General features: G+C 43.0%; 1 protein-coding gene across 4 annotated transcripts in view; it reads left to right on the plus strand.

Moving 5' to 3' along the window:
• The window catches only part of Elmo1 (engulfment and cell motility 1), a 515,537-nt gene that overhangs the window by 85,439 nt on the left and 403,651 nt on the right, over nucleotides 1–26,447 (plus strand). For all 4 annotated transcript variants that reach the window (XR_005880782.1, XM_040755636.1, XM_040755637.1 and 1 more), the window contains exon 2: nucleotides 7,094–7,243. Coding sequence is in view for 3 of the 4 variants with exons in the window: in XM_040755636.1 (XP_040611570.1) it covers nucleotides 7,166–7,243 (78 nt within the window). In the remaining variant the exon portion in view is untranslated. The remainder of the gene's footprint in view (nucleotides 1–7,093; nucleotides 7,244–26,447) is intronic.

Here is a 26,447-nt window from a genome sequence, read left to right on the forward strand (position 1 = left end):
GTACTGTGATGCTCTGCATTTCACCCACAGAACTACACACAGTGACACAGAGGTACATGTTTATAAGTAGGAAGTAGGAAGATCAGCAGTTTAAGGTCATACTTGGCTACTAGTGAGTTTGAAACCAGCCTGGGCTACATGAGACCTTGCCTATATATAAATAAGTATATGAAAATTATTTTTTATGTTTTACAAATTATCAGTCAATAAACTTTTTAAATCAATATGATTGACAGACATGTTTTATGGTTTTAATTCTTATCCCTCTTATTACCTCATTGTGTATGTGCTGATCAAGCTCTCTTCTAGAGATTGCTTTGTTCATTTTCTTTAGGCTATGCAAGTTTTTTCCCAGTGAAATCAGGAGAGATTATTGTGGGGGAGGCTGTTAGGTCCTCTTTGCAGCATGCACTTTCTCGGCTTGTTACTTAAGCCCCCATCATGTTTCTGAATGCAGAGCTGGTTCATCTCCTTTCTGTGAAGCCATTGCTTATGCTCCCCAGTTTTGGTGTTACAATTATTGGTTTTCCAGGACCTAAACAACAGGAATTAGTTTCCCACAGTTCCTGAGAACAGTTTTAGCATCGTAGAGTCACTGGAGTTGATACCTTCTGTAACCTCTCACATCGGCTTACAGCCTCACATGCTTTTCTGGTGTGCCGGCCTCAGCCAACCCTCTTTCTTGTCAGGATGCCAGCCATACTGGGTGAAGCTCACCTCAACATCTCATTTTTACTTCATCACCCATTCAGAAGCCCTGTCTCCACCTACAGTCACATCCTGAGGTCTTGGGGGTCAGGACTTCATCAGAGAAACCATCATGGAGTGTTCACAGCTCATTACAGTTACCACTGAAGAGGCTTCTCTTCCTCAGAATGTGGAAACATTTGGAAGAAATAATTTAAACTCACCAAGATTTAGTGTTTTCATTATTCACAGCAAATAACAACTTTCATCACACAGAGCTGTGACAATGAGCAAACAGGAGAATGTACCCAGCCTTTGACTCCTCTTAGACCTTGTCCACTGTTCCTTCTGATACCTGTCCTATACCATTCATGATGAAAAATCAAGATGCTGGAAAAAAGATTTTCTGATTAAGTTTCCATCATATCGCAGGGCAACATGAGCTAATAGCACATTTCCTCTCATGGCAAGTAAATAGCCCCAGTTATTACGAAGATTACTGCCCATGGTGTCTGTCAACAGCATTTATATAAAATGATAGGCTGGGCTTGCACACAGCTTTAGTTTCTTCTTTTCCTCACTTTCTCTGGAATGTTTACATATTCCTCAGTGTTCCCTGGTCTCTAGGGTTCTCTAGACCTTCCTTTTTGACCTTTGGGGCCTGAAAATGACCTTCAGGTCCCAGATAAAGTTGGAATCAACCTGTATGGGGGACACATATTCCACTCTTGTCCCCGTGGACTTCCGTGGCAATCACTGCTTATCTGTATGATTTGTCAAAAAGAATGTCCTTTATGAAATATGTTTCAGAGGAGAAACAAACGCAGGGCCCAGCAAGTCTGGGACTCATAACCATGACTTAGTCTGGCTTGCAGACTCTGTCCCCACTGTGTCACTGAACCATTGCATTGTTGTACAGTAGGGATGTTGCTAGTCAGACTTTTAGGCACTGTTAGAAATGCATGAGCTGCTGGGTGGTGGTGGTACATGCCTTTAATCTCAGCACTCAGGAGGCAGAGGCAGGTGGATCTCTGTGAGTGCAAGACCAGACTGGTCTACAGAGTGAGTTCTAGTACAGGCTCCAAAGCTACACAGAGAAACCCTGTCTCCAAAAATGAAAGACAAAACAAAATAAAACAAAAGAAGTACATGAGCCAAACACTTTACGAATAAAGATTTTCCCTTTTTTTCTGTCATAGTTTCAGAGGTTTCAGTCCACAGTCAGTTGACCCTGTTGTTTTTATGCTGTTGTGAGGCAGAACATCATGGTGGAACAAACTTGCTTACACCATCAAGGCCAGAGTGCGAGAAGAGAGAAAATGTGGAAGGGGCCAGGTTAGTGGGAGGGAGGGGACTGCGTATAACCTTCATAGTGTAACTTTCAAGTCATGCCTCAAGTCCCCTAATTCTTCTTTAGTCCTCACCTCTTCCTGCCATCTCCTGAACAGTACCACAGCTGGGAACTGTGCTCCTAGCACCTAAGTCTGAGACAGATAATGAGATGCTAATGAATCTGTTTGGAATAGAATGACATAGCATTGAGAACTAAGCTTTATTGAACTCAATCTATCTGCCTTGAGTCTTCTTGAGGAACCCTGCCCACATAAGGCAGCAACCTCAAACATGAAAACTAGAGGGTTCCAGGGAGATGGGGTAGGCTTCAGACTGAATGAGGGCTGCTTTCAGTGGGAGTTCCTTCCTCTTTCTACAGTCAAAGGCAAAAAGGAAATGGGAACCACTCAACATTTTTAAAAAAAAGGCTAGTGGCTCCCTTTTGGCTATCCCACCATAGGCTTAGTTTTTTTTCTTCCTTTTTAAAATTTAAGTTAGAAACAAACTTGCTTCACATGTCAATCCCAGCTCCCTCTCCCTCCAGTCCTCCCTGCCCCCCACCCCACCAGGCTCCCCAGTCCCCCACCCAATCTCTACTCCAATACCCAGGGAGGGTGAGGCACTCCATGGAGGATCTCCAGAGTCTGGCATTTCATCCAGGGCAGGTTCTAGGTCCTCCCCAAAGAGTCCAGGCTGAGAGAGCATCCCTCATTGTGGGATGGGCAGCCAAAGTCCATTTGTATGCCAGGGATAAATACTACCCAAGGCCCCATAGATTACCTAGGCCTCCTCACTAACACCCACATTCAGGGGTCTGGATCAGTCCCATGCTGCCCACCCAGCCATCAGTCTGGGGTTCAAGAGCTCCAGCTTGTCCAGGTCAACTGTTTCCATAGGCTTGTTATAAAATCATTTTCATCACCAGAAATAATGTCTATGAGTAGGTCAGAGAAAACTGGAGAAGGTTGAGGTGAGCCTTCCCCTTGCTGCTTCACGGTTTTTGTCCCACTGTTCTACGCTGGCCGCCACTGTCTGGTCCTTTCACTGTAATGAATTGGAAAGCAAAAACAGACATCCAGTTAGGCATGGAGTGATTTCTGTCTCTTATCTTGGAAATACGACTCAAGGAGACTTTTAGGTATAGCATAGACCTACCAGTGGCTATAGAATCACATGTAACTAACATGTAGCCTTTGGTAACTGACTTTCTAGTAAAAAAGGGTCTCTTCCTCTATCGCATATACTCAAGCGTAAGCAAGGTATTGAACCTACATATTATGGTTACAGACTCTTAGTGTTACACATGGAGTAAAGTGAATCTAGCAGGCAAGCAGAGGCATTTTAGAATTCTCCACCCACTCCTGGATGGCTCTGGAGATTTAGGCTTACCTTGGAAGGCAGTCGTTAGGCTGTCTAGCCAGCTGCATAAGCTGCTTCCTCTCTTGTTTCTGCCCTCAGTGAGCCTCAGATTTCAGTTTGAGTAAGAATTGTTATACCAGACTGTCCATGATGGTTGCATTAACTGGTCATGTCAGGAAACCTGCACATTGCTTGGATGACGTGGGGTGCAATAAACTTAGTTCTCTCTCTGTTGGTAGATCTCATGAACGGTTGGTTAGTCATAAAGCAGATGGGGTCATTTGACAGCCATCAATGACAATGTGACCTGGCCGGGGTGCAAAACTGCCCATGATGTACTTGCTCTTTTAGGGTATTCTAGCATGTTGGAAGAAACTGACAAGAGTCAAGTGTCATACGTGCTCTCCTAGGGGGAGCAAAGGGGACCAGGAGACCAAACTTGTTGGGTGGAGACTTCAAACTATGTTTCCATCTGGGAATTGGAACTGGGGCAGTTTGGCCTATGTGCTGATACTTGCTGCAGAACTAATGAGATTGTTCTCCTGTGTAGTTCTAGTCGTACTGCCCTGACCACTAATGACCTTCCCAGGGGGTTTGCTGCCTCAGAACCTCTCAGGACTAAGGGGAGCTGCTAACTCTTCACAGGAGTGGTCTGAGCTGCTGCCAACCCTGTTATAGTGCACAGGAGAGAGTTCTGGTAGAGGTCTCACCTTTGTCAAGTGTCAGAAAGCCAAAGCTACTGAGATACTGAGTTACTGCCCTAAGCGCCATCCGGAGGAGTTCTGTGATGGGGGACAACGTGGGAAGGGTTGCTCACTCCGCACTTGTGACTCTGGCTCCACTCCTTGGTAGCTGTGCAGCTCTCTATCTTCTCCTGCTGTTGTCACTGCAGGGAGAGCCCATGAGGCCTTGCTGGCCTGGGAAGGAAGCCAGGGAAATCCCTAGCTTCCTGCTTTCAATGGCTGCTTTGTGCTGCTGCCCTCCTTCTCTCTGGGGAGACCCTGGAGAGCCCTGCTATTGTGTTCTCACCTGTTCAGCAGGTTTGCCTCCCAGAAATAAAGACCAGTTAAAGTGGGAAGAAAACAAGGTCGGCCTTTGATTCCTAGAAGGCTGTCTCTTCGTTCTGTGTAATTTTATATCGTTTCATGGGGAGGTGGAGGGGTGCTCAGTGCATTGTTATTTCTGCCATCTAGTCTCTAGACCCCCAGGATTGGGTGTCCTTTAATTTGAGTCAAGTTACCTAAATATGCACACAACCTGTGTTTTTCCTACTCTTCATTCTAGGGCGTGTGTCTGATGTGGAGCCTCGGTTGAAGTGATTTAGTGCTGATAGGCCTTCTGTCCCAAGTATTCTCAAGTGTACAAACAGGGCAGAGACCACGCAGAGCCAGCCCCATCCTTAGTTGGTGTAGAATGAGACTCTGTAATTATCTGATAAGCTCCTATTGTTTCAAACTTTGAGCAGTTTTAACCAAAACAAGACTTGCTATTATTTTAATAATTATTTTTTCAGGATATCACCCTAGAAAATGTAAGTTACTCAAACATAATGCAAACCATTAGGGTTTTTAAAGTGGTTGAAGAAATAGCTGTCCTCGAACAGGTGCTTCTTGCGCATAAATCATGAACCAATGGTGAAAGTGTGTGCAGGTCAGGAACCTGGGGAGCAGACTCACAAGCTATGAACCGACTGTTTCCTGACGCCTTCTTTTTCTTCTTTTCCCTGGTCTTAATTGGTTTCAGGGACTGCCTGTTTTAGGAATATTCCAAGAATGTTTCTGCCTCAGGGCTTTTGCACTTATTTTTTCCTCATCCAGGGAGTGATTTCTCAGCCGTCCACAGGGCCTGCGTTCACACTTCTCCCAGGTCTTCAGTCAAACTCTGCCGCCTCAAGTCAGGCTTTCCCTGCTCTTCCTGTTTGCTGTCCTTGTTGTCCCTTTGTCTACCCCACCTCCCTGCCACTTCAAAGTCACTAATACCAGAATGTGCTGATGAGTCCTCAACCCAGAAAGCAAGTGCGGCATCAAATGGAGGTGCTGTCATGATTTGTGGATGAAAGACTAAACCACTGCTTTGTGGGTTTGTCCTTCTGGGTGCCACTGATTAGCACCACAACCAGCTTTCTAATTATCCTTAGCTGAGGAGGAGCTATAGCTTTCTAATTATCCTTAGCTGAGGAGGAGCTATAGCTTTCTAATTATCCTTAGCTGAGGAGGAGCTATAGCTTTCTAATTATCCTTAGCTGAGGAGGAGCTATAGCTTTGTTTGGGTTTCCCTTATTTGCTGGTCAGCTCCACTGAAACTAATTATTCAGAAAGGCCAAGACCCATAGAAAAGGGCAGAGTTTGGACAGTGGATAAGGAAGGGAGCACACGACTTTCCATCATTACGTTTGGCAATGAGAAAAACACAAGCTAAAACGTACGTTGAGGTGTGGGTTTTTCAGGCTTGTCAGGGTTTTCAGGCTAGCACACACTCCATCTGTTGGTGAGGCTGTGAGCAAGCAGGCAGCCTCAGGCATTGCTAGGGGGAGGGCGAGTTGGTAGGACCTTACAGAGGGACTTTGGAGATGCCAATCAAAATTTAGATAGTATTAATCTCTTTGGCCCAGCCATTTCACTTCTGTAATTCTATTATAAGGATAGATTTTTACATGTGCAAAATTATATTTGCATGACTTTATGCCCTGTAGGCTTGTTTGTAACACCAAAGGTAATAAAGAAACCACAGGATCAATCCACTGCAAGGACCTGGCTTATCAGGGAGGATACACCCTGATGACCAGCTGTGAGAAAAATTAGTATGCCCCTGTGTTGTATTACGTCTGTATGGTAATATAGAGACCTGGGCGATGCATTGAATTAAAAAGGGTGCAGGAAGCTGCCTTTGTAGAAAGAAAAGGGAAATGCTAGTTTTGTATTTATTTTCCATTCATGAGGACATTTTGAAGGAGAGCACCAGGAACCACTAACTGAACAGCTTGGAGGAAAGGGCTGTTGGATGGGGTGACATTTGGGGAGTCTCTTTAATGTTCATACACCCAGTCGATTACATCACTGCTTTATCTAATTGAATAGTCAGTGAGATAGAGAAATGGAGAGGCAGGAGAGGAAAATCATTTATTTCCTTTGCAGCAGAATCCCAAGCTCTTCTGAAAGATCCCAAGCCACATGTGTATTCTCCCCCTGGAAGGCTGGCCTTGGGGAGGGAGTGTGAGCATGTGTGAACTCCTGGGGAATTTCTCCTTCCTCATGATATCCTGGTTGCTATAGTGCAGATCTATTTGTGACACACAGAAAAATGCTTTAAATAAAAGCTACTTCCTGACCATGACTTCCTGGGCAATGTGTTCTTCCGGAGACTGTTGAGCGCCAAGGTTTACTTGCGTCTGGGCAAAATCCCCGCTCATTCAGGCCCGAGCGTCACTGAGAGCAGGATTCCATCCTGTGTGGTAAGGGCTTGCTGCTTGGCTCCTGGAAATGTGGCAAGGTGAACCCCCATGGCAGTGCCTGCTGGAGGCTTTGCCTCCAGTACTTTAAAACAGCCTCCATCTTTCTTTGGGGACTTGTGGTGCTGCTTGCTGTGCCCGCGTGGCTTCAGTCTCCAGGCACCAAGGGGAGCATGTCTCATACACCAGTGAAAACAGGAAGTGATGAAGCAAGTTCGACTTCATCCGCGCTGAACTACTTCTTTCTTTTTTGTCATTCCTCATTAGGTGTAGACACGTGTGAAGGTCCACGCAGTAGGATCCCCTTTTCCACCAGCTTCCTGCTTCCTCCATCGCACAATGCCGCCGCCTGCGGATATCGTGAAGGTGGCCATTGAATGGCCTGGCGCCTATCCTAAACTCATGGAGATTGACCAGGTGAGTGAGGCAGGCTGGACTGCAGGGCTCTCACAACAGCTTTCCGCTCCACACTGAGTGGTTCGAGACTTTGGATAACTCTTCTTTGTTCTCTACGGGGCTGTGAAATCTGGGTAGTAGTTTCTGTAGTGCAGTCTATGCATATACAGTGCCAGTGGACAGAGCTTTTTATAGTCTTGCCCCATCTGCTGGATTGTGTCAATACTAGGATCCTGTCTGAAGCAGGAGTGACACCATCCAGAGGGACATGCTGCTTGGGCTCTGAGTATTAGGACAGATGGACTGTCCCAGCCTACCTACAGGGACTCGTGGGTGGGCAGATTGTTCTAATACAGGCAATGGGAAACTTACTCTAAAAAAACTTATTTATCTCAGAAGATCCAGTAAGTATTATGTTGTAGTAATGGCTTTATAATAAAATTAGTACAGAGGGGTTTAGTCTTGGATCCCAGCCAATCACAGTTTATTTACTGTTATAAAATTCACCAAGTGTCTAGCACATTATCTGGAATGTAATACAGAATCAGAAAATATGTACTGAATGAAAAAAATATCAAGGGGTTCATAAGAATCATTTCACTTGTGAGCCTAGGTGATTGATGAGTCATGTGATTGGCTCTCACTCTTTGATTACAGACTGTCCGGGGAAGTTGTTCTGTTCTAATTTCTCTGAAGTCATTCTGGAACAAGCGACTGGAGGGAAGAAAGATGAGACTTAATTTATACTTCAGGGTTCAAGAAGCTTAGTGGTGGTCTATATTTTCAAGTAGAATACCATGGCAACTCTAACCATTATATTCTTGATACTACTTTATAATTATATTCACAGTTCTTTTTCTGGTCAGATTTTGTTATCAGACTGAAGATCATTGCTAGAGTTGCATGGCACCGTGTGAATTCAAAGAAATAATCAGAACAAACTCCACAGGTCAAACCAGAATAAGTGGATTTAAATTTGCATGCAAGAAATGTTGTGCTTTGCAGATTGTTAAAAACTGGCCACCAAACCAGCACCTCACTGTCATTTTAACTGTCCTCTGAGGTCACTGGAGAAACAACTCTCTCAAGAGATATATACATGCCCAGTAGCTTTGTGCAGGTGTCAGGCAGCCAGCACTCGCCCTTCTTCACGTGAGGTTTGCACAGGACTAGTCACATGTTATCTCTAAAAGACTGTCTGGTTGTAGACATAGACTAATGTGGTTGGGACTAGGTGTGGTCAGTCCAGAAGACTGACAACCAAAGTCAAATCTGGTGTGTCACTCACAGGAGTGCTGTGCTCTGCTGAGGCATGGCTCTAGGTACATTCTGCCTTGTTGCTTTGCTTTGTCAGCACGTGGAGCTCAGGAACATCTGCGTGGTCCTTAGAAATGCATATTTTCAGGCCTTACTTACTTAGACTACTGACGAGTATATGCAAGATAACAAGATTTCCAGGGGATCCCTTGTGCATAGCTGAGTAACAAGTGGTACCCAAGACAGGGAGCACATTAGAATCACTATAGCCATGGTTTATTTTCAGAGTCTCATTTAGTCGTTCTTATGAACTATTTTTGTTAACCATGGCTGGTGGAATTTGTGGTCCTCTGTGTTAAGACAGCCTTTGATTTGCATTCCAGATGCTGGGGAGTCAGTATAGTGTTCTCTGCTTTGGGGATAGCTTTTTGCTATATGAAGTTCAACAATTTTTAAAGAAAATAATCTTTGCACGTTGGAACAATTTTAGATTTATAAAAATTGCAAAGACTCTATGCTTTTACATTTATTCCCTTGTTTTTAGTATTCCCTAACATTAACATTGTCACATAATTTCAGGTATCTGGTCCATAATCACATAATGTACAGTATATAGTCCATGTTCATATCTCATCAGTTGTCCCAGGAAAGTCATTTACAGCCATTTTTCTATGCTACCAAATGGCCCACCCAAGATCATGTACTATATTTATTATACCTCTTTGGTCTCCATTGTCTGAAATCATTCTTTATCATCTCTGACATCTGTTTTATGGGATAGCACTTCAGTTTGGTGTGCTGTAGCATATCTTATCTATTAGATTTGAGTTTGCATTTTGGGTTAAAGTACAAGAGAAATGGTATTGTGTCCTTTTCAGGGTGACATATCAGGGAGCTCTCGTATGGCTTTGTTTCATTCTTGTTCACCATTCCAGTGCTATGGATGAGAACATGGGAGTTCAGAGAAGCCACCTTACTTGTCAATCAGTGATGGACCAGAACATGACTGCAGGCTTCCTTTCCTCCTAAGACTTGACCTTTTAAATGACCATTTAAATTATGTCCTTCTGGCAATTTCAGCTGGAGGCAGACTAAGAGTGAGGAACCCAGGCTCTTCCTGCCTGGCTGTATGACAGTCGATCCACAGCAGTGCTGCTGTTAGATGCTGTTGCCTGACAAAATGAGAACTTGGCATGGGACTTGGGGACATATTTTCGCATGCACTGAATAGTGGAAAGGATGATTACCTGGAGTTTCTCTTGCCTTTCTGCATCGTTTGGTAAGGATCATCTTGTCTGTCTCTTGCTCACTGAATACTAGCAGAAGTGTTGGAAAGCACATGGCGTCCTTTAAGCCTGGATAACTACTCCTTCATTAACAGGGCTTTTTAGAGGTTGGGTTAGGCATTGCTGTTTTGTGCTCTTCCTTCTAGCACATCATGCTGTTACTGCCTCAACTCTGAGGAGAGGTCCTTGAAGCTTCTGTTAGAATCATCCAGGAAGTTTATACAAAATAGGCAGTGCCTAGCTGCAGAGATTTTCATTCTGTCAACAAGGGTAGGGAAGTGCTAATATAACAGGCACCAGTGAATCTATACTAGGCTTCCTACAGTTTGAAAAACATCTTCAGGAGTAGGATGAGCTTGTCTTTAAACGCCACTTTCCCAGTGCTTCCTAAGGAGTTTTTATTTGATGCTAGACATTTCACCAATGAATCGTGGTGGACCTTCCACTGTGGTAGTTATCAAGGGCTCATCTCTTCTCAGCTGTCCTCCAGTGACACCTGTTGAGTGAGGACATCTGCTCTCACTGGGCTTGTTTACATTCTTTGTCAATCTTGAGCGGACTCTTCTGTGTTTCTACTCAGCAGGAAGAGTCCCTAGGATCTTTTTGTGAATGGACATTGCTGCACCATGTGACACATTCCAGAGTTATCCACTATCTCGGTCCCTAACTGTTCCAGCCAGGCTGACACACAGAAGCTACAGTGGCACCACATTTTCTGTTCTAGTTACCTTTCACCCAGTAAATACTGTGTGTCTGTGGAATCTGAGCTTCTGTCCAGAGGTGCTTCCTGAGTGGCAGTGCGGTGGACTGTGTGGTGGTGGTGTACAGTACAGATGTGTGCCTTGGCAGAGCAGGCATACTGAGACCTGCCAAGAGTCTTTGCTTGGTGTTTCAGCTGCGGTAAAAAAGTACTTTAGATGGAGTAATAAATGGAAACTTCTTGCTCCCGATTTTTGAGCTCAAAGCAGCAGTGGTTCAGGATCTGGGAGGACCTGTGGTTTACCAAAGGTTTTTTTCCTCTCATAGCTCATTATACAGGCTGACTCTCTGGGCCGAAGACTGCCTGGTCTTCCTGATCTAGTCACCTATCAAAGACTCCATTGCCATGTACTACCATCAGCTCAAACAGAACACACACATTCTAAGCTAAGCAGTTCCAGGGTCCTGATTTCTGGACTGGCTCAGTTTGCCCCCTGGAGCTTTCTTTTCTTTCCTTGAAAAAAATGGGTGGGGCATAATAATTTCTTCTTGCAAGGATTAAAGAAAACGTATGAAAACAATGTAGTTGATTGCCTGGCTCAAAGTCTTAGTTGCCAAAGTAGCAATTATTGCTCCCAGTTTAAACAAGTGTCCATGGCAAGGTCAAGTCCCTTTTCACGTGCATGTCCATCTTGAGCAGCACCGGAAAGCCACCTGTTCCTGTCCCACCCCATTTTCCAGTCATTTTGGAAGGAGAGAAAAGCTGGAGGGCAAGTGGGAAACTACCACCTGGATATGCAGGCAGTATGTGCTGCGGAATGATAGTCTCTGGCTCCCACCATTCCACCCACCAACATTCCTAGGCAACTCTACAGTTTGGGGAACAGCTATTGCATTGTGGCCTTGCCTTGAGTGCTGCTTCTCCAGTACCTAGTGACCCATTCTTACTTGATGGATGGTCATTTCATTAATGAATCGGAGGAGGACCAGCTTCTTCAGTGGTGGTGATTTTATCGGGCTCAGCTCTGCTCAGCCATGTTCCATTGACACCTGCTGGCTATGAGGGGACATCTGCACACAGACCACCACCACTTCTAGACAGCCATTCTTCTGGTCCTGGTACATGCTTCAAGCTCCAGCATCTCTTGCCTGTGCCCCACCCACTCCCTCTTTGCCAGACACTGAGACAGCAAAGCGTCATTGCTATGCCTGAGAGTGCTGTGACCCGTGTTTCTACACTCTTAGCACCTTCTCTCTCCCCAGCCTGGCTTCCTTTTCTGGGAGAGACAGAAGAGTGTCAGGTGCTTCTTACTTCTCCAGCCTCCCAGACTATGCCAGCCCTGTCTCTGTGGGTTTTAGCAGCCTCTGTCCTGTCTAGTCATTCTTCTCTTTACAGACTCCTTTCTCCTCTCCAACAGCAAGCTCATTGATTTCTACTATTGAAATTGTTCCATTACCTGCAGCTCTGATTAGTCATTAACGTACTGTTTCTCCATTCCGAAGCTTTCTTTGATGTTTTTAGCATATTGGTTATTCAGCCATGGTGTCATTTGTGGATGAACTGCACTTTCCTTTCCTTTGGAGCTGGCCGTATGGATACAGTATCTACTAGTGTCAACCAAGGAATCCTCCCTCAGCTTCAGTTTGCTCCCTCTTGGTGATACTGTACAGAATCCTCCTGAACCTGTATCCTCAGATATCAGTTCTGAGAAACTTCATTACTGGTTTATTCTATATTAAGTTTCTTCCTTAATCCTAGTCTGCTTCTCTCCAGATCTTTTCTATCCTCAGCCTCTGGTTTGTGTGCTCATCATGGTTGGACAGTTTTGGTCTTAATTGCCGGGTCTCTCAGATGTTAAACATCAGGCCTGTCTAAGTGACACCTGCTTCTATCACCAGTGTGGGTTATTTATCCGGCATCACTTTCAAATCTCTGCTTCATGGAGGCATGGTGTCCATGTACAAACCTTCACTTATATTTAGAATACATACAAATGGTTGATGGAATTCTCCAATTGTGAAGAAAAGGGTCTCAGAGATTATTTATGGTCCAGTGTCTGAGATAAATTATGAATTTTGTACAATGAGATTATGCAGGTCAGGTGAGGGGCCAGTCATCTTCACTAAGTGTGTGTTAGACAAACACTTAGACAGGCTGCTGCCAGCCCATCATGATCCAGAATGTGCTGATGTTGTGTGACAGCCTTTTTCTGGGGGAACACTGCACATACTTCTTACTCTTTCCAGACAGGTAGCCCACAACAGACCCAAGCAGATATATCACCAAAGTCCAACTTGCTGAAACAATGAATTTTATTGGGGGTTGCTTACAGAAGCAGAGATGACACAAAGACAGATGCCTCACCAAAGCTAACACCATCATGGGTGACAGCTTATAAAGGCTAGAGAGCTGGACCTCATTGCACAGTATGAAGGCAGTTCAAAAGTTCCCAGGGTGTCCTCTCCTGGGAGTCTCTCTCAGGCAGCTTAGCTTGTTCTTGTTTCTTCTAGGCAGATTGGCTGGTCCTCGCTTTTTCCAGGCTTTTGGATTAGTTCAGAGTTTTCTTTGCAGCTTGACCCTTCTGAGAGAACTAGAGGAGGGAGGGACCTGAAGAATCTGGTCAATTTCAGGGACTTCCTGAAGCTATTTTGAGTTGTTTATTACTTCCTGTCTTAAGGAGCTTTTCTGAAGGATGGACTGTTTCGTGTCAAAACAGCTGCTACATAATGGATAAGATGTTCCCGGTTTCCAGCCCTATTTTGACTGGCCCTTCTTAATTGGTTCCTGAATTTTCAGGGCTTTGTTGCTCATTCCTGCCAGAGCAAATTTGCGTTGCTCCATTTTCCTGTTTGGATGATTTAGAGAAGGATTTTGTTCGAGAAAAGTGCAATAACCTAAAGGGAAAAAAGATTATAGATGATTATGGGATCTTCTAGTGATCCTGAGTCTCAAAGCAAAATCCTAAGTATAGCTTCTTAGTCTCCTGTAATTTTCCCCAAGCAATCTGTATCCAAGATATCTGCAGCTTTGAAGTTCCATCCTGTTTAGTAAATGCTGGTTCTTTAGATATGTGTCCCTGTGTGTTCATAGGCTTTCACATCTCTCCAAGTTTCCCTTCCAGTGTTTTGCCTAGCATGGCCCTACTGTGAATTCTAGCTCCTGCAGAGATTCACCCCCTTACCCAGCCCTGTTCTGAACACATTATAATACAGTACTTTTGCCAGCCTTCTATTTTCTTGAGCCGTTTTCATTGCCTGTTGCTTTTATTTGCAGTTAATACCATCTACATGCAACGTAATTTACATTTCTCTTGGGTATACACATCTCTTGAAATTGGTTAGAAGCTCCTTGTGGTCAGCATGTGGTTTAGGATGTTTGTGGCCTGGGGTCTATCACACTGATCTCTCTTGTCTGTGTGTGTACCACTGACTTGAATTTTGAGCACCTAAGATAAAAATAACATGTTGATGTTCTTCATCTGCACACTTTGAAAGAATTCATTTCCATTTATTAATGGGAAGTTTGTTTCCACAGAGGAAACACAGATACATACATTTTAAAGGTGTTTTTCCCTCAGTTATTTTGTTTTTATAGCATATTTAAGGTATAATTCAGTAGGTGCAGATCTGAGTTAGACTAGACCTTTCAAAAGCTCATTAATTAAGTAAGGTGCATTCACATTTTGTACTTGGCATTTCAGGGTTTTGCCGATCCTTCCCGTAATAGCAGCAGCAGTAATGATAATGGCTGCCATCTAGTCAGCATGCACTGTGCCAGGCAGCGTAAGTGCTCGGCACACAGTGTTTTGTCATATTCCTGTAGCCCTAAGAGTTCCATGTGGCTTTCCTGTTTCATAATTATTCACATCCTCATTAATTTGGCCTCGAGTATTCTGCTAGGAAGGGGCTGCACTGAATCCAGTACTGTTCAACACTGCTGCGCAGGCAGACATTAGTAAATCTAGGTCTCTCTGTTGGCTGGTTCTGCTTTAGCCTCTGTATGTTCCTATTTAGTGATTCTTCCTAGTAACAGCAGACTGGTTTGAACAGAAGTGTACATCATTACAGGTGTGCTTGTCCCACTGCTGTCACTGACATTTTCAGGGACTTGTTGGTTTAAGGAAGCAAAGGCAACATTTTCTTAAAAACCACAGGCCATCTGCTCATTGGACTGGGTTATTACAGTAGAGACTATGCAAAGCCATTAATGGCCTGACAGACTAGCATGCAAGAGCTGGGCTCCTGGGCAAATTAGCAGGGTGCCTAAGCATGTGGACTTGGTGGGTACTGATTGGACTCAAAGTCAGGCTTGGCACTTCCCCTCGGTGTGACCAGGAGCAGTTTCCAATTTTGTAATGAAGAATTAGCAATATTCCCAAGTCCTTCCTGGCTTGCATGACACTGTGAGACAAGAATTCAGACCTCTGCTTAACAATGCAGCCATTAGCATCCAGGTCTCATTCTCTTGTTACACAGAATAGAATAAGCATCTCATGTTTTAGGCAAATCTGGAACCTGTGATAAAAACTCTTCCTTGAATACATTAAACCAACTCTTCACTTGGAAAGCTGCAAATCCTGAGGTGTTTAAACGTTGATTGCCTGGTCAAAGCAGCTGGTAGATACCAAGCTCCAAATGAAAACACCTGAATTCAGAGGGTGCTCTTGATAACAAAGAATGAAGATAATCAGGCAGAATTTAGAGGAAACTGCTTTTTAACCTGTAGTAGAAGTTGTGGGATTTCCTTGCCGTGTTTTTCTCTAGTGCTTGGGTTAGATGATCAACTCCAGAGCTTTGCCCTGATCATTCTGGGTTGTGAGGGCTGTCCTGTGCTTCTTGGCATTTCCTGACTCTGCTCATTAGATGCCAGTAGTACCTCTCCTACAGTGTGATCAGCAGAAATGGCTAGACACTGCCAAGTATCCCTTAGGCAGTGGAAAGAATTTCCTACTATTTGAAAATGAACCATATGAAAGCTTTGCATCAAGATTGCCCAGGAGCCATTGAAAATACAGGGAAGATAGATGAGTGGTTCAAGGCCCATGGTTTACTGCTTAATCAGATTCCCTTGGGGGATGATCGCATGATTATTGTTGCATTTGGAAAACACTGTTATGAGGTCCTGGATATTTACTGGATCTTCTGGCAATGTCTCTTGCTCCCACAGTAAATTTCAATGTCTTCCTTAAAGCCAATGCCTCCTTTTCTGCATCAGCAATAGTGTCCTAATAGTTCTGAGCCTCTCCTTACTTTACAGAGTGTGTATATAACACCTTCAAGAACTCACTTGACTCCAAGTGAGGAATGTGCGATAAGCCTATGATATTACATTTGGCATTTGTGCTGACCTAGAATGCTATTGATAGGGGAAGTTATCCTTCATCTGATTGTTGCAATGCTTGAATTTGGTAACTTATCATCTATTTCTTAAACTTCCTTTAAAATAAACTGACTAGGGTACTTCCTTTTCTAGGTGTCTTTCCCCCACTCTAGATATTCTATACAACCTCATGAACTTAGAATATTACATGTATAAGAAAAGAAAGATAGCTAATATATTTCTCTCCTCTGAACGCTGAGTTTAATTGGGGAAGAGTGAACCCAACATCCATTCTTCTCTTTCCTTCGAAGAATAGTTTACGTTTACTACACTTTCTAGGCAGGTGGAGAGGTGTTCTGCCAACTTACCTCCTCACACAGGATCATTGCTTTGGCAACTCAGGGCAGAATTTTGGATAAATAGTATTTGACTGAAACTTTGTCACTAAAACTTTCTTCATTTCTGCAATGTTTTGTATATAACAAGCTTTGTGCTACCTTTTAAAAATAGATTAGCTAGAGATTAGTGTATGGTGGAATATGCACACACAAACACAGATACGCACACACACATACATGCAAACACATAAATACATATGGACACACACACACACACACACACACACACACACACACATTTCAGTATGAACAACTCTGTGTCCCCAGAATGGTGAAGCTTGCACTTTGTAAAACAATGGCAGCATGAACTTTATTCCTAGGGGCATGTGACTTAAGGTGATGTGTGTCCCAAGCTCTGGGGAGGAAAAGGCAGTCATGGGAAGTAAAATTCCAGCTTGTTCTTCTTGTTTCTAGCAACCATCATTGCTAAATGTCTCCTTTCAGCCAGTGCTGTGTCTATCATGATGACAACTCTGCCCATCTCCCACAGTTCCTCAAAGAAACCAGAGCTGGAGAGACTCTTTTCTAAATGATTCAAGACTCTATCCATCTTCTGTCATTTCTATGGCTTCTGAATCTGTATCTTCATCCCTTATGGGCTTTGCCAGCCTGTTTAGAGCCACCATTGCTTCCTTATGCCTGTAATCAAATGTCATCCTTTCCTCCTTAGAGCCTTTATAAATACCACTTTTTGAGACCTGTAGTTACATTCCTTGCTTCCAGTTGACATTCATTCTTCCATCTCAGATGAAGTATAAATCCCCGAGAGAGGTCGTTTTCAGCAACTCACACAAAATAGGTAAGATTCCTTGCTATGTGCACCTCTAGCGTCATAAAGGACTCCCCTCGCCATCCCTGAGGGCCGTTAGATGATGCTTTACATTTTTCCAGAGTGTGCTTTGTGTCTGCACAGTGTCTGGCATATGACAGAACCACTACTCTAAGTTGTATTAGTTGAGTAAAAGGGAGAGGTGATGCTAGCATTCTCTATGTTTATCCTATAGACCATGTAGTACAATTGTGAAAAGGAATGGCTTTTGAGAGGACATCATTTTCCTTGTTGTCATTTAAAGATTCTAGATATATTTATGAGGACTTTATGAGGACCAGTGTGGGTCTTCCCATTATGAATATGGGACAAGCTTGTGGTAATATTTGGACTTATAAGGTCCTCATTGATCATTTGGTGCTTCTACTTCTAGCTGTTACTCCTTACCTCTTAATAAATATAGATGCATCTGCTGGGTTGTCTTGCCCTCCCCGGCATCTCTGGTACTTCAGTTTTAAATATTCTCCACACTATTCCTGCTGCCCCTGTGCACCTTTCTCCTCTTCCCTTGATAAGGGTTCACTTTATCCTTTATGTTAAGCAGGAACTGTGTGTCTTCCTAGACTCCCCTCCCCTTCAGCATTGTAGGAAACTTAATCCCCCCTCTATTGTGATCTCTTGTCATCACACCCGTTGCCCTTGGTTGTGAGTGTTGAAGAGTGCAGCCCAGGAAAAGTGAAAATCAGTACAATGTCAAGCATTGTCAAATGAAGAACTTTATGTGAGAGGCACTGAGAATTACAAAAATTAAGATGATGGACACAAAGTTGGTGGTTGTAAACCTAGAACAAGTGAGCATGCGGAAAAACAAACTAGAAACCTTAGAAATGAAACAGTACAAGTAGCAAATGAAATAAAAGGCGTAGTTTACCAATTATTTAAAAGAATAAAGCACACAAAGTAGGTTTAACTAAAGAGAGAATTGGTGAAATAGGATAAATGTAGGAATTCATCCAAAAGATAACCTAAAAAGAAAGGAATGAAAATTGTGAATGTCAGGCTGCACTGGCAAAGTCCCAACTTATGATCAGTAACCAGTTCTACTAATCCAGAGAGAATGAATGCATGGAAGAGAGGCAGTGTTTAAAGAAACTCTACCTAATATTTTATCACTTTGGAGTTTAAGGAAATTTGACCATGAGGAGACAGGTTTTATGTGACTGTATAAGTCCAGGCTTTCTCATGTGGAACTCCGGTGACATAGTTCTGTGTCCAGGAGATGGTAAATCAAAAGGCATAGGCAGGGAGATGACATGGTGCTTTGTACTTTCAGATGGCCCCAAGTTGAAATTGTTTGGATAATTGCAAAATGGAATGAGAATATCTAGCTTGCTCCTGCAGCAGCCCAGAGAAGAAATAATTATGCCATGGCCTGGTAACAGGGGAGGTAATATCTAGAGCAATGTCTCCCAGAGTGATGGCAGTACCATTGCTGTGTCCCCTGTGGCCTCTGTTCCTCTCTCTGCAATCTGTGCCTGAGGTCGGATATTGTTCAGGGGCTGCATCTTTAAAGATTGCCTTGGGTTTTCACTGGCCTCTTAGCCGCCAGCAAAATCTGCTGTTGTTTGAGAATACATACCCAATTATGCTACTTTCCTATCTAAATACCTGTGCTGCAACAAGCTTTCAAAAATTTTTGTAAATTAACTAGGTAGTTTCTGCTTCCACCTTGCCCTTTTAGCCTCTTGTATTCTTGTGATGGTGTCAGCTCTTCCACATTCATCATAGGAGTCCGTTTAACCATTCCTTTTCATTTATTGCATCTTCAGGCAGACTTGCCTGTGGAGCTTTACATGGTAGCTGCTGTTAATGTCTTCTCTCTGTTTATAGTCAGAATAAAGAGGAAGGGTTTAGATGTCTCCTCAGTGTAAACTGACAGTGTGAAGAATAGGGAAGGTGTAATATTCATTGCCAGTCTGTATTTTAGTAAGCTAGAAGTAGAGAAGTGCAAGTTGAAAATCGAGAGTTTGGAAGTAATAGTTGGGTTTGAGCAGCGTGAGATAAGGGAGGATCCCAGGGAAGCTGGTTTAGAGGTGCTGATTTGGGTATTAAAAAACGAGGAGAGCTGGAATGGAGAAGCTGATGTTAAAAGTTCCAGAGTTAACATCGAGTTTATCATGATTTCTGTGAATAATATATGAGGAAGGATCATCCACTAGTCTCATGGACATGCTAAAAGATCATAAATTAAGTAACTTCTGTCACCAAAAATTAGCACCGAGGTACCCAGAGTCACAGTGTCCTTCCATTCTGATGGTTTCTTCTGTGCTGCATGGCTTTGAGCATTTTATGTACACGGCCTTATACAGTTTTGTTAGTATTGCAGGAGGCTTAATATACTCTCTTATATGAATATGTGATCAGCTAGCAGCTATATATTACAAGACTGGTCAAGTGAGGACAGACAGTAAAAGTTTGCATTGATGCTTTGTTGAAGGTACAGGAATATGGAGACATTGTGGCCGTTGCATGTTAGGTTTTCCCTGTAAAGCCTGTTTTAATATTCTTCAAGCCTGCATTTCTGCCTCAGGTTGTCACACTCACATTAATGGAACATTTACTTCAGATTAAGAAGCCCAAAGTCATGCTGGGCAGTGGTGGCGCACGCCTTTAATCCCAGCACTCTGTGAGTTCGAGGCCAGGCTGGACCGACAGTTAGGGGATGGTGAATAGGCATAGTGTGTCCATTCACAAACATGTGGACTAGTTGTATAGTGAATGAGAGACCAGTCAGACGGCAGAAAACCTTTAGGAATGTGAACTTGCTTCTTAAAATTGCCTTCACCATCAGTTCACTCCTGAATTCTTTTGCCTGACATTGTGTTAGGTAGTTTTATGTCAACTAGGCACAGCTAAAATCATCTGAGAGGAGGTAATCTTAATTAAGAAAATGCTTCCGAACTGGAGAGATGACTCAGGTTAAGTGAGAGTCCTGGCTCCTCTTCCAGAGGTCCTGAGTTCAATTCCTAGCAATCACATGGTGGCTCACAACCGTTTGTAATGAGATTGGGTGTCTTCTTCTGGTGTGCAGGCATACATAATAAATAAATAAATACATAAATACATAATAAATAACTAAATAAATCTTAAAAACCAGAAAGAAAAGAAAATGCTTTTTTAAGATGGAGCTGTAAGTAAGACTGTAGGGTATTTTCTTAATTAGCGATTGATGTGGGAGGGCCCAGCCCATTGTGGGTGATGCCACCCTTGGGCTGGGGGTCCTGGGTTCTATAAGAGAGCAGCCTGAGCAAGCCAGTAAGCAGCACCCCTCCATAGCCTTTGTATCAGCTCCAGTCTCCAGGTCCCTGCCCTGCTTGAGTTCCTGTCCTAACTTCCTTTGATGATGAATTGTGATTTGGAAATATGATAAACACTTTCCTCCTCAACTTGCTTTGGTCATGGTGTTTCGTTACAGCAATAAAAACCCTAACTAAGAAAAGTGCATCTTACTTCTATCTTCTTTGCAGTTGACAAAGTTTTCCTAATCCCATGTTTAAACTGAACTTGAATCCTAACTTTGTACTGAGGGTTTATTCAAAGGAAGTCACTTAGTTCAGTCACTTTCCATCTATCAGGGTGGAGAGTCACACATAGTCATTCCAACTTCTTATTTTCAAAGTGTACACGTAAATATGGTTAATCTTCTGTATATTAGCTTGATGCAAATAGGTAGATTATTTGACATGGAGATAGGTAAGCATATCACAAGACCTGAATGAATTCACAGTGTGAATCATACATTTCCATAAGGAATAGACATTGATGGTCAGGGCAGGAGAGAGTCTAGGCTGGCATCGTCTTGAAGCACTTCTTGGAAGGCTTGATGTTGAGGAAAGTTGAGAAAGAGATAGGAAGTAGGAAATTGGTTCTTGTTGTCAGAGACAATGAAATTTAGAATGTATTGATAATGAGCAAAATATAACATTGAACAGTTGGAAGGAGACTCAGGAGGTCATAGATGACACACAGGTTTTGTTTTGTGACGCAGTTTTTTTCAAAATTGGAGTTTGTTTTTTTATTTTTTGGGAAAAACTATTTATACAGAATGTGTTAGAACCTCTAAGAGAGATAACTGTTTATCGTTATCCCACTAATGCTTTGGAGTGCTAATTATTTATGTCTTTGCTTATCTTCATAGCCCAGTGGGGTTTTTTTGTAGCACAAATATTGTACTTTATGTTGGTTAAAAATATTTGATTAGTTCATGAAACTTGAAACAAGTCCTTTTTAATAAATGATTTTTGAAGCGAATCATTTGTCAAGAACTAGAAGGCATGATTTGTCATCTTTCAGGATCTCATATTAATCCTGTGAGGCTGCTGTGATTCCCCTCTGTCATTTTTTTTATAATTACTGTAATATTGTTTCAGTGATTCACATTGCAACTGTTGTAGCAATATGTATTTTGTAAGAAGCAGCTAAATTTGCTCTTGGAAGTGTGATTTTTTTTGTTGTTATCTTTAAGATTAGTTCAGGCATCATTAGGAAAACAGGCAGTGTATACACAGAATGAGAGCACATCCCTTTTCTCCATACCAACCCAGCAGCTCCGAAGTGTGGAGCAGTCATAAGGTCTTTGGAGGACAATAAAGCTAACAGTAATTGGTGTCATTTGACCAGGTGTCAAGGAGCTAGATGGGTCATTGTACATTAAAGTTTCTCCAGGTCATATTGTGCAAGTTGCAGTCAACATGCCAATGCTTTCTCTGTGGTACCCTGACATTTGGAAGCTGAGTTTCTTTTCTTTCTGGGCCAACATTACGCATAACTGCTGTGCAGAATCTGTTCACTGAGTTTCCATCTATAAAGCAAAGGAAAATCCCCAGCACTGTGCAGTACCACTTCAAAGGGTCAGAATAAAGCCTCTGTCCTAGTCTTCTAAAGCCCGGCAGAAAGGACCAAGAATTTAGGACCAAAAACTTGAGATCTTTGTGGAAAATAGTTTTCCAGTTAAAGGGCTGTGAGTTAATGGCTGTATGGGAATGTCACTGATCGATGGGGACTAGAGGTTGCTTTGTTTTCTGGCTGTGTCCCTCCTCAGCTACTTGTCTTAGCTTCAGGAACAGTCACTGACCACAGACAAACAGAAGTGAAAACTCTTCAGGGTTAATAAATTGCATACTGTGTGAGGGGAGGCTTGTGCATATGGAAACCGCCAGAGGATCAGAGGCAGCTATCGTCAAAGCAAATAGACTCTTGTTGGTCAAATACACAAAAAATAGCTTTAAGAATAGAGTTCAGGATGCATCATCACAGCCTAGAGTTCCTTCATAGCAGGAGGAAGGACTGGATAGTCAGGAATTTATTTAATTCTTTAATCCCAGGTTATTTTTAAAAATGTATCTGTGAATGTCTAAGCAGGGAGATTAAATTGAATGAATCTATTTGTTGGTGACACTTAGATCTTACTATGCACCACATGCTCGTTCAAGGGTCTTGCAACATTGTCTCATTTTTTTGTGACTACTGTGTGCAATGGACATCTTTTAATCTGCTTTTTGGAAGAGTAGCAATGTACCTAACTTTACCAAACCCGGAACTGCAAAAGCTGCGTGCAACCCAAGGTCTTTCTCTGAAGTTTTCAGAAGGTTCTAGTCAGGAGAAGGTCAGAAGAACTAGGCAGTGATCATCATCCCAAGCGATTTTCTGGGGGGGGGGGCTTTAACTTAATCTTATATCCCTTAAGCATGTTTTTCTGTGTCCTAAAACTGTTCCTAGTGGATATTGATGGAGTTGCATGTAGTTTCTAGGAGACACCCTTGAGCCTAAAGGGTGGTTGTCAGGGTGGAGAACTATAGCCCACAATGCCTTCTACTGACAGGTGTCTGTACATCTGTACTGCTGCTCCTGGCTGCAGCAGGCAGGTGGCAAGGCAGAACATGGACAGCAACAGACTGGAGAGCTCGAAGATGAGCAAGAGGTTTATAAAGTCCTCAAGCCGGGATCTTTGGCCAGCAGTCAGGAACAGGTGGTTGAGTAGCCAGGAGTGGCTGGAATCACCATGTTGAACTAGGAGGGACTCTGATGGGAAGTAACAGCTGAGGGGTCTCCTGGGAAAAAGCCTCCTGGCAGGCTGACTCCTAAATAAACACCCTCAGCAGGTCTCTCATTCATCAAAGAGATAATAAGCCCTGAGTTGAGAGAGAGAGAGAGAGAGAGAGAGAGAGAGAGAGAGAGAGAGAGAGAGAGAGAGAGAGAGAGAGAGAGAGTGTGTGTGAACAGACAGACAGAAAAAGAAAGCTTGTTTTGTAAGGAGAAAGGTTCCATTTTAAGGGGTGGCAAGACAGCCCTGTAGAGCCACTGATCTGTGCAGGGGTTCCATTTGGGACCAAACTACAGAAGAAGCACCAGAAAAGTAGATGAGGATCTGAAATGTGTGCTACTGCATTTTTTAAAGGAAGTGGCAGAGGTGGAAAGGGAGAGGACGGGGAGAACCAGCACACAGGTATTGAGAGCTATGCCATAAATGTAGGCTAGAAATGAACTGCTAGAAAATGAGACATTGCCAGTATCCCAGCTTCTTTCATGAAAAGTAGACAAGAATCTTTTTATGGGAATCTTCTTTCTGGACTTACAGACTTGGATCAATTCAATGAAATGAGAGAACTTTGTTGGAGAATAGGAGGTAAAATGGGAAGAGTTAAGTCTTTTAAAGGAAGGGTAAGTTTTGCTGGTAGCATATTTCAGTGGCAGAACACTTGTCTAGGATGTGCAAGGTCCCAGGATAGAGAAAATGTGGTACATTTACACAATGGAGTACTATTCAGCAGAAAAAAAAATGGAATCCTGAAATTTGCAGGCAAATGGATGGCACTAGAAGACACCATCCTGAGCGAGGTAAAGCAGTCACAAAAAGAGAAACATGGCATGTACTCTCTCATATATGGATTTTAGACATAGATCTGGGGAGTGCCAGCCTAAAATCCCATGGCCAGAGAGTCTGGGAAACATAACCTTCATTCAATGGATGATGGAAGGAGAGGCAGACTCCCACAGCTAAACACTGAGCTGAACTCAAGGAATCCAGTGACAGAGAGGGAGGACTGATGAGCAAAGGGGTTAAGACTGGCCTGGTTTAACCCCCAGAATCAGCTGACCTGACAAGGGTTAGCTCTTGAATCCCAGACTGATGCCTGGGAATCCAGCATGGGACTGATCAAGGGCTCCCTGAATGTGGGTGTCAGTGAGGAGGCCTAGGCAATCTATTGGGCTTTGGGTAGTAGATCAGTATTTATCCCAGGTATACAAATGGACTTTGGACTCCCATCCAACAATGAGAGATGCACCCTCACCCTGGACTCCCGGGGGAGGGTCTAGGTCCTGCCGTGGATGAAATGACAGACTATGGACACCCCCATGGAGGGCCTCACCCTCCCTGGGGAAATGAGGGGATATTGGAGGGGTTGGTGAGAGGGTGTGGGAGGAGGGGAGGGAAAGAGAGAGGGACCTGGAATTGACTTGTGAAGCAACCTTGTTTCTAATTCAAATTTACATTTTAAAAAAAGGCTGGCTCACTGAGGCTAAAAGAAAAGGAGGCAAGATTGTGGCTCACAGCCTTTGTGCATATAGAAATGTGGTTATGGTCTGGTGCTTCAGGTTCTGAAATGCAGGCCTGCCTTTCTGACCTCAATGCTCTGCGTAGTTGGGGAAGGTACTTTTAACTTTTGAATCAAAAAAATTTTCAGAAATTTATCTTTATGGGATATTATATGTATTATAAAACCATACTTAAGCAGTTGAAATAATTTACTTTCAGTATTTGATTGCAAATGATTTCCAATAGAGTTGAGAAAACTGATTCTTGAGTTCTTGGTGGGGGGGGGCTTGGCTTTATATTTTAGACCTAGCAATAGTCAGACTTTCTTTGTGTCCTGGCCATCAGCCCTGTCCTACCAGCTGCCTCCCAAACAACCACATGGAGACTTAATATTGATTATAAATGCTCGGCCAATAGCTTAGTGTTGTTTTTTTTTCGCTAGCTCTTATAACTTACATTAAACCATATTTCATGGCTTGTTGCCTTATTTACAAATGCCCTGTTTTCTCCATGTCTGGCTTGTGACTCCTCTGACTCCACCCTTCTACTTCCCTACATTCTCTCTGCCCCCAAATCCTGCCTAGCTATTGGCTAATCAGATTTTTATTAACATTGAGAACAATACATATTTACAGAGTACAAAGATTTTTCCAAAACACCTAATTTTTTTCTTTTAGGATTTTTTGCAATGATTTTCCTAGTTAACTTTAACTGTAAACTTAACACAGTCTATAGGCACCCAAGAAGAAAGCCTCAAGTGAGCAATTTCCTGGGTCAGAGTAGCCTATGGAGATGCTTGTATTGACTGTTTTGATTTTTAGTTGATATGGGAATGCACATCTTGGTGGCACCATTCCTAGCCAGATGGCCCTGGACTGTATAAGAATTTAAGTTCATGAGCTTGTGAACAAGCCAGCAAACACCATTCCTTCATGGTTCCTGCCTCCAGGTTCCTTTCTTGAGTTCCTGTCCTTCCTTCAGTGATGGACTGAGACCTGAAAGTATAAGCTAAAACCTTTTTCCTTGTCAAGTTGATTTTGGTCATAGTGTTTTATCAGAGGAACAGGAAGGAAACTGAGTGAAAGGAGAAACACCAGCAAATCTTAGAAAGCTATGGCTACATGTGTTGCTCAGGTCACAGTTCTTCAAAGACAGAAACAGCTTATAGAACATCTTAGACAAGTGTTATCTAACTAGGCCATTGACAAAGATGATGATTGACTTAGAATTCACTGGTCAGTCAGCTAGAGCTCATACCAAACTCAAAGGTTTATACAGGAAGTGAAAAAACTATGATGCCAGCCCTGGGTTTCCCAGTTTGGTATCTTAGTCTGACTTGAGAGTACCTTGTCTTGTCTTTTGAATACTTCTTACTGACAGTGCTGGCCTGTGTTCTGTGTCTCTTATATCATCTGCAGAGTTGTCCTCATCAGCTGGTTGGCTCCAAGCCATGCATTGAATTTCTCCTGAGACCAAATCTGTGCAGAGTAGTGACAGCTTTTGTGTATCTGAGAAGCTTATGGCCAACAGCTGCTAAGAGCCACCCAGTAGTGAAACATGTTGCTAATGTGGGAAACCAGTCCATTATCCCTGTCTCTCCTGTAAAATAGTTTGCTTCTTACTTATACATTCTTGTTTCTTAATTTCTTAATTGTTTGACTAGTGATTTTGAAAGTGAACCCAGGATGTAGTTTAAGCAGATAAATGCTCCATGCGAATGTTATGTTTTAGAGAAGAGTCAGTTTTATAGATTTCTAGTTAATATAAACATCTCTACTGGCACCTACATACTGTGATACTTACACTGAGGGTAGAGAATGGGGGAAGTCACAGGTGAACTAAGAGGACTTGTTGTCAAGGCACAAGAAGAGAAGGCAACATGAAAAGTGCTCAGGAATG

Source organism: Mesocricetus auratus, unplaced genomic scaffold, assembly GCF_017639785.1.
Source record: "Mesocricetus auratus isolate SY011 unplaced genomic scaffold, BCM_Maur_2.0 Super-Scaffold_100013, whole genome shotgun sequence".
NCBI classification, from domain to species: Eukaryota; Metazoa; Chordata; class Mammalia; order Rodentia; family Cricetidae; genus Mesocricetus; species Mesocricetus auratus.